This window comes from Cicer arietinum, chromosome 3 (genome assembly GCF_000331145.2).
Source record: "Cicer arietinum cultivar CDC Frontier isolate Library 1 chromosome 3, Cicar.CDCFrontier_v2.0, whole genome shotgun sequence".
NCBI lineage: Eukaryota > Viridiplantae > Streptophyta > Magnoliopsida > Fabales > Fabaceae > Cicer > Cicer arietinum.
The window spans coordinates 55,531,107-55,540,130 of NC_021162.2; the positions used below are offsets into that span (position 1 = coordinate 55,531,107).

The 9,024-nt window shown below is 26.2% G+C and overlaps 1 protein-coding gene across 1 annotated transcript; it reads right to left on the reverse strand.

The window, feature by feature from the left end:
• Positions 1-490: 490 nt before the first annotated feature.
• Positions 491-8,710, reverse strand: LOC101513566 (protein NRT1/ PTR FAMILY 5.6-like). The gene is made up of 4 exons (XM_004492313.4): positions 8,420-8,710; positions 2,362-2,579; positions 1,725-2,272; positions 491-1,453 (listed from the first exon to the last, which is right to left on the reverse strand). Exons 1-4 carry the CDS (start codon positions 8,562-8,564, stop codon positions 577-579), a joined length of 1,788 nt encoding a protein of 595 aa, XP_004492370.1. The 5' UTR covers positions 8,565-8,710; the 3' UTR covers positions 491-576.
• Between the last annotated feature and the right edge of the window lie 314 nt (positions 8,711-9,024).

Sequence of the window (9,024 nt, forward strand, 5' to 3'; positions counted from 1 at the left end):
TAGGTTTTTTTTATAGAAAATTCAAATTTTGAGTCATGTTGACACTTTTTTTATTATTTATTCAAAATAAAAAATTACTATTGTCAATCAATTTTTTTCGTTTTCAATAATTTTTATAAGAAAAAAAAATATTTTCAGTGTTTTTTATACAAATATTTGAAAATAGGAAATAGATTGAAAAACAATGTGATTAATGAATTCCAAAGTGGAATAAAAAATAAAAACAGAAAAGTTTTCTTACAAAAACGAGCACTAATTTTTATACTTGTTCTCAAATCTATAGATACGTATTAAAAGAATTTAAAATACCTAATTAAAACTTAATTAAAAAAAAATGAATACCATAAGCAATCCATTTTCGCTAATATATCATATAGATTTATAAATATAAGAGACATTAGATTAACAAAATCCTTATATATCTAGTACCTAAGTTTTTATTTATTTTTTAATTATTGAGCATAAGTAAAAGTTGTATATGCAACATAAATACCAATGGTCAATAGAAAGAGACATTTATAAAAATACTATAGTAAAACATTTCTCTATTTTGTTTAAATGACTTTATTAAGAAACTCAAACCGAATTTTCTACTATACCATTGTCATTTTTGCCTTCATAGGTATCATCAACCACCACAATCTTTTGCACATTTTTGTAGGAATATCTTCTTGCAAAGAACACAAACAAGAACAAATTCAGTGTAGCTATAACTGCCAATAGCCAATAGAATTTGTCCAATCTACTACTATTCAAATCCTTACCAAACCAACTCTTCCCATTCTTTTTTGTCATATGATCAACAATTGTTATCAATATACTACTTAGGAAATTTGATGCTCCAATCACACTTAAGTAAAAAGCTATTCCTAAGCTTCTCATTGAATCAGGAACTTGACCATAGAAATACTCTTGCAATCCCACAAGGGTAAATCCGTCACCAAAACCAATAATTAGAAATTGTGGAGCCAACCAAAAAACACTCATTGATAGTGAAGCTTTTAATGAATCCTTCTCAATAGCTTCAAGCCTTTTTTTCTCTACCAAAGCTGCTATGATCATTGTAGTTATAGTAAAAATCATTCCAAAACCAATCCTTTGAAGGATGTTTATTCCTCTCTCATTTTTATTTATCTTTCTTAACATAGGTACAAGAATCTTATCAAAAGTTACCACAGAAATAATCATTCCTAAAGCAGTAATTGTGAATATTGAAGCTGGTGGAATCTCAAATCCTTCACCAATCTTTCTGTTCATTATAGCACTTTGTTTGATGAAGAATGTAGATGTTTGTGCCACACATATTCCAAATGGTAAAGTGAATATCCAAATAGGAATCATATTGATTATAAGCTTCATTTCTTCAATTGTAGTAACATTTGCTAGCTTCCATGGACTTTGCTTCTCTCCTAAATTTCCATCATTTTCAATTATAGCTGCTTTGTCAAGAAATCTGAAAATAAAATCAAACTCATAATGAATTATTTATTAAGATATTAACGAGAACTGTCAACAACACTCACTTTAGAACACGCTGTTCCAACACATCATATGTCATTGGTTGAAGTTGTCGAGTAATATTACTTTTGAAATGGGTCCGCCACATAAAAAAATAGAATATGAATTTCAACCAATAATAAAAAAGTGTTTTTAGAAAGAGCGTGTTAGTATTTCAAGCATATAAATTGAGTCATTTTTCAAATTGTGATTAGTAAGGCACATACTTTAGTTTTCTAGTGTGGCAAAGAAATTTCTTATTGTTGCCATGAGACTTTTGAACCTCATACAATTGAGAAGGATTAGAAGGATATGGAAGGTTCCTTTTGGAGAATGCAGCAACAAGAACTTGCAACATAGGAGTTAAGGGACTGCCATTTGGTATCCTATAACGATAGAAAGGTCTTCCAATTATGAAGATGAGAAGTGATAGAGTCATGACACCTGTAAAGATAATATCAGCAGCACCCCAATTTATGTTGTCTTGTATATAAACAATTAAGGTTACTCCTAGAATAAGTCCACTACAAAGAGCACAATTCCACCAATTGAAAAATGACATTTTTTGCTTCCTTTCTTCAATATGATCCTCATCAAATTGATCAGCTCCAAAGCTTTCCAAAGAGGGTTTGTGGCCTCCTGTTCCTAGAGATATCATGTAGATAGCTAGGAAGAAAACCACTTCATGAATTTTCCTTGGTTCATTGCACATGTTAGTATGATTACATGACTTTAAGATTGGCAAGAACCATGATAGAGTAAGGAGAATTAAACCCTGCATTTTTCACCATAACAATGTTGAGTACTTAAATAAAAATAATATGATTACTTAGTTGTAATAACATATATAATGATTGAGCTTACCATAAGATAAACAATGCATGATGCAAACACAGTGGAGTAACGGCCCAAGTAAGCATCAGCTATAAATCCACCAAACAATGGCATCAGAGTTGTGACACCAGCCCAATAATTAACATTTTTTGCTGCTGTCTTAAGGTCTTGATGCATAACCTTTGTGAGATAAAGTACTAAGCTAGTTGCTATTCCAAAGTAGCTTAACCTCTCACTAAACTCAATTGCTGAAAACAAGTATCCACAAATCAAGCTCTTTTGGTAATTAATGACATCGTCAAAATTAATAATTAAACTAATTATTTGATGAATTGTGTTTAAAAAACACCTTAGTCGCTTTGCTCTATATTCTGTAATTTAGAATATTTGTCTTATAAATATATAAGATATTCGTAAGGTCTAATTCAATTGACAAATAACGAAATTGTTAAGTTGAATATATGTCTAAGTTTGATTCCGAGACCTCGTAATTTTATAAAAATTTATTTACCATTTCATATATATATATATATATATATATATATGATATTTGTAGAGAATTTAATTTGTATGCATGACTAGTTTGGAACCGGAAATGATTCATAAATAATGCAAGATCAATTAATTTCATGCTATCACACAAACTATATATAGTTGTACAGTCATCACATCATATTAGATGGTTAAAAAATAAAACTATGTCGAATCTTGATCGAAGAGTCTTCAATGTGTTGATTACACAACAACACGTGGTTGTGACAGTACATAATCCAAATATCTTAACTCACTACTATTTACTAAAAATATTTTTAGATAAAAAGTAAAATCGGAAGTAAATTGTAAGGAGGACCACAAATGTCAAATCCATTTAAGAACGAATAAGCAACTTGGGCCATTCATCCCTAATATTGGACTTCTAAGCACCAATTGGACATAAAGCAAACAAGTACAATTCCATTATTTCCGACTATTTTGAATTTTAGATTTTAAATACAAAAATATATTTTAAGTTTCTATAAAAAATTCCCAACTTGTTAGTACTTAAAAAAAATGTATTTTCTTTTAGTTTTTATTTAATTTTTTTTATAAAAAATTATATTTAATCCTATAATATTAATAGAAACATTCAATCATTCTATCTTATAAAGGGAAAACTTATAGCACAATATACTATCAATTTTTTAAAGAGTAAATAAATTTTTTATTCTTATAAATATATCATATTTCATTTTTAGTCTCTCTAAAATTGTTTCTTCGAACAACAGTCTCTCAAAATATTGTCCGTTAACAATTTTAGTCTCTACTTTCAAATTAATTTATATGTATCATTTAAATTTTTAAATTATTTTTTGTATGTATATTTATAATATTATAAAAATCTCTACTACAAAAATAAAAATCTCTACTACAAAAATATAATTTTTTAAAAAAGTAGATGAATTAAATATAATATTTTAAGCATATGACACTTAAAAATTCATATTTAATTCATCTTGATTAAAAAATTTAAATTTCTATATAAGAGATTATTATAATATTCTAAATATATCTGCAAAAAAACATTTACAAGTTCAAATGTTGACAAAAAGTATTTAAACAACTATTATTTAATGATATATTTTAAGAAACTAAAAATAAATATGATATATTTATAAAGACCAAAAATTTATTTAATCCTTTTTTAAATTATTATAATTTAATCAACGCAGTTTTATATTTAAGAGTAAAGATAATAATAAACTAAAAATAATTTTTATACTATGGCCCCAATTTCATAAAAAAAGAAAATTATACTACAATACTAACAAATTCCTTTTGGTTTTAATTGTTTTTCTTATAAGAAAAAAAATCATATAAAAAAATATAAGAGATATTCTATTCTATTTCAGCCGACTCATGAAACAGCCAAACAAGAGCAATGAATATTCCACCAATCAGAAAAAGTCAAACATTGGTTCTAATTGTTAAGCTTGTTCAACAAAATAAAGAGAACAACTTTTTTTTTTGACAAAAAAGAGGGACAATATTGCGACTTAAATGATTTGCCACTATAATGCGGTAGGAATTTTATAAACTAGTGGAAGGTGTGGGTCCTGAATAATTTGCTTATATATTGAAGAGACATGCTTAGTTTTGTGGTAGATAAGGTGAGCTCAACCACTTCAGGCAACATATCATGATGATAAATGGATATGTATGGACCAAAACATAGTATACCATTTATTTTACATTATCTAGTACTAAAATATGATCGGAATTAACACAATTAAATTTAAGAATATTTTTTTTTTTCTATTAAAAATTGAGACTACAAAAGGATAACTATTTTGTTTTGTTCTTCCACGTGTAGATTGTATACAAGACTAACGCGTTTGTTTGTTCACTTTTTATAATAAAAATAATATAAGTTGTAAATTTAAATAAGTTAATTTAAAAAATAATATTTTTTTGATTGATAATAAATGGTTTAAATGTTAAAAAAGGGTTTAATTAGATGATCGGTAAAATTAAAGAAAAAAAAATCATACCTTATTATAGTTTAGAAAGGTAAAGTTTCTCCTCTCTAAATAAATAAAAATCTGTTTTTTTTTTCTCTGTATACTTTTAAAAGAAAAAACACAGATCAGCTGATTCTATATTTTTAAACCATGATTCATAATAATTGCTTAAAAGCAGCATCTTGAAAAGGAGAATCACTACTCTCTTATTGTACATTAACCACAAGACTAATTTGTGTGGTTGATGTGTTTTATTATCATACAGTGATCGATATACCAGCATATATTATGCTTTAGTTAGTGCTATAGTCTTAATACCATTTTACCTTTTCAAACAATGAATTGTGGTTGATATTGTTTATTATCTTATAGTGATGTTAGTATCTTCGTGTACATAATCTATTTGTAAGCAGTGACCTGTGGAATCAGCTCAATGGTCATACTAGTAATTATTTTTGTTGATGTTATAATTGTTGTTACTCGCGAAAAAAACAAGTCCTGATGGCCTTTTTATTTCGTTTTTAGTTTTGACTAATTTAATTTCTAAGCTAGAATTTTTTTTTTTGAGGCATTTTAAGCTAGAAATTATCGATATAGTTATCGTCAAAATAATGGACAACACTAGTGACATAGCGTCCAAAAATCTATTATTATTATTATTTAAAATAGATTTTTCATCATGATATCTCAGCATCTTATAAATAATTTTTTTTATCCATGTTTTTTTAAATCAATTTTGTGATAATTATTTTATTACTTTATTTTTTATATTTAATGTAATTTTTAAATAGTTACACGTCTTTTTTAATTTCAAACATAATAATTTTAGGGATGATAACGGAGCGGGTCAGAGGCAGATTTTGTCTCCTCCACTTCCGCACCTGACTAATCGAGGAAAAACCGCACCCGCACATGTTTCTCCGCCCACACATACACTCATTCATATATGTAAAATTATAAATTTAAAATAATATCTATTATAATTAATATAATAAAATAATTATTATTAGATAATAATAAAATTAAAAAGTATTTTATATAAAGATGAGATTATAATTTTTAATATTTAAAAAAAATGTAGTATATTCACTATGTACATGTATATAAAATTTAAAAATTACAATAATATTATTAGCGGGATGAGTTCGGGTATAGGTGCGGGGTGGATATCAACATTCCCAAACTCGTTATCCTTCCGAAATTTAGTTTTTGAGAAATCCACACCTACACATAATCAAAGCGGGTTTCCCCTGCATAAATTAAAACGGGTTCGGGTAGGTATCCACGGGTGCAAGTTATCTTGTCATCCCTACTTAGTTCTAAATATCTTATGCATTTATAGCTATTGATCTTTTGATCTTCCTTAATCTTCTTATGTTCTCTTTTATTTTCACAAGTCTGCCCCCATCTTTTCAAACTTCAATTACATCAATTTGAAAAACTTTTTTATTTTATCGATTATATCTTCTTTTTTCTATCTGCATTGCATATTTGATTCAATCAATAATGCATATATTTAATCATCTTAACAAACAATATTCAACTTAATTATTGTTGTTCTAGCTTAAATAATTTGTTGGTAAATATTTTCAACAAAAATAGTTTATTTAAAGTTGTTTCGTCTTATTTTTGTATATTTATGAATTAATTTGTGTCTTTCTCTTATTCAAACAAGAAACTTAAACTTCACATATATAGTTTATTTAAAAATTTGTCCGATCCATTAAAAAATATCAATATTTATATGTTTTCTATTATATTAAAGTTGATCGCATTGGATTTATTTGTAGTTGTCATGTAAACTTTGGAGTTTTATGGGACCAATAGGATAAAATAAATATAATAAAACCAAATAATATACTAAAATAGAATTAAAATTTTAGGTGATGTCATTTTGCTATTGTATCCTATTTTGCATGTCTTCCTATATGTGAGCTTTTGTATATTGTATGCTTCGTTATTTTTTCAACTGAGTCTCGATACAATAAAATAAAAGAGGAAGTATAATTTGATCATAACTGATACAAACATGTATTAATATTACTTCCAAAAAAAAGTTTATGAAATTTCATAATAACATAATTTATACATATGCTTTGTTTGGTTGTCCATTACAACCAAATTAAAATTGACGAATTTTAGTGGTTGAACTCAACCAAAGTGAAATTTACCACAAAAAATATTGTATTTCTATAAATTATATTTAAGATTTATAGAAATTTTTTACTTAAAAATTATAAATTAAATACACAAACAATATATAAATTTTAGTAATAAAAACAAAAATTTCTTTAAAAAAAATCACAAAAAGTTCTTATGTTAACCCATGCAACTCGTGGGAAGTCCCATTCTAGTTAGAAATAAAATTAAAAGCTCTTAACTCTATCACCAAGTGTTAGAAATACATCATAAAAAATACTCTCAAGCTGAATAATGAAAAAAAAGGGGAAACTTGTGAAAAAATAAACTAAAGTCCCGATTTTTAGAGGATTAAATCTTGTTTCCATTAACATAGGAAAGATCAAAAATACATTTAAATTTTTAATAGTACGTAGTTTTAGAGCTTATTGCAAATAGCTTAATTTTAAATTAAACCTCTAAACTCTAAAGTGTTTTTTACTTGCATTTTTAACTTATTTAATTTTTATCTCTATACTAAATTTATTTCTTCAAAATCAAAACAATAAAAATTAAAATGAGCATCTGAAGATACAAAGTAGATGATTATTTCAACTCTCCAACCACTATAAACCGATGAATGTGCGCATGTGGCCCTATACAAAATCTAATCATACATTATCATATTAACTTTCCAAATGGGTAAATGTCTTATAAATTATGCATATTCTATTTTCATGGATCAGAATTATGTAAAGTTATTCTGCTCAGATGATTTAGATTACTAAGAATTTCAGATTCAGGTGATAATTTCAGTTGCACCAGTCAAATGTAATTGTTGGTCAAAATTAGAGATGAAATAAATAAATTCCTCTAATTTTTCCCTACTAAGTTTAGTAATGAAATTAGCTGAATTTTTTTTTATGAAATTTTTTTATTGAATTTTTTTTCTTATGATTCATTGAACAAAAACAGTGACATATTTTATATTTTAACTCTCGAATTTTTCTTATCAATTTAACTTTTCTGATAGTGCTGATAATATATGTTGCCATTTTACTATGTGTCAACTAAAAAGTGATATAATTGTGATTAAAAATGCAAATAATTGGAAATATTCTTATAATTAAAAAGAGATTCAAAAATATTATTAGCATGAACATAAGCACTTAAGCATCTATAGTGGATTGTATCAAAGTTCATTTTTGGTGGTGGTTGAAATCAAAGTCTATCATTGGTAGACTAATTCCACTATGTCTTGGATTGAGGTTTTATTGTATTATTCATTGAATAGTTTTCAATTTTAATGTAATTTTGAAGTAGATTGTTTTCGGGGTAATCATCCCTTACTCTCTTCCAACTATGATTTCTTTGAATAGTTTTTACAATATATATATAAATATATATATTTATAAAAAAAAAATAAAAAAAAAAAAACAGATTTTTTAATGCAATTAACAAACATTTCTTACCAAAAATGAAGAGAGCAGCTTTCCAAGAACCGGTTGAAGCTCGAAGAGGAATGTTTCCTTCATGATCCACTGAAGAATCATGAACAAATTTCATTTCATCAGCTTCTAATTCTTCAGGTTTAATTTCTAGATTGATCTTTTCCATCTTGTAGTGCTGCCACTAGAAAAGTAGCTTTATATTAACTCAAATATTTCAATATATGTGAGCTAGTTGTGTGTACTTCACTCACACTCATTACTTGACCTCCTTTTATAGAGAAAAAGGTATTTGCTTTTCTTTGATATACCTTTTCTTTATACATCACTACTAAAAGAATTTTGAATAATCCAAAAAATTAGTACACTTTGAATGAACGGGAAAATGGGGAACTTTTATTTATTTTTAATAAACAAAATGAATTATAAAGATACTCCGACTCAATATACAAAATAACAATTAGAAAAAGCTAAACCATAGTTTCTATTTTTTTTTTAAATCAAAATATATTAAGAGAATTATTCAAAGCAAAAAGTATGACAAGAATAATCAAGAAATCAAAAAAAGTTTATAATGATGCCAAAGGAAAATGGTGCCTTAAGTTAAAGCCAAACAAAGAGCACATAAA

Bases quoted from the DNA above. Each gene is read 5' to 3' on its own strand.
- LOC101513566 (XM_004492313.4), bottom strand. From the start codon at position 8,564: ATGGAAAAGATCAATCTAGAAATTAAACCTGAAGAATTAGAAGCTGAT. The intron at 2,273-2,361 runs GTAAGCTCAATC...TGAAAAATGCAG, and splicing joins CATGCATTGTTTATCTTATG to GGTTTAATTCTCCTTACTCT. The intron at 1,454-1,724 runs GTATGTGCCTTA...TTTTATTTTCAG, and splicing joins TGCCACACTAGAAAACTAAA to ATTTCTTGACAAAGCAGCTA.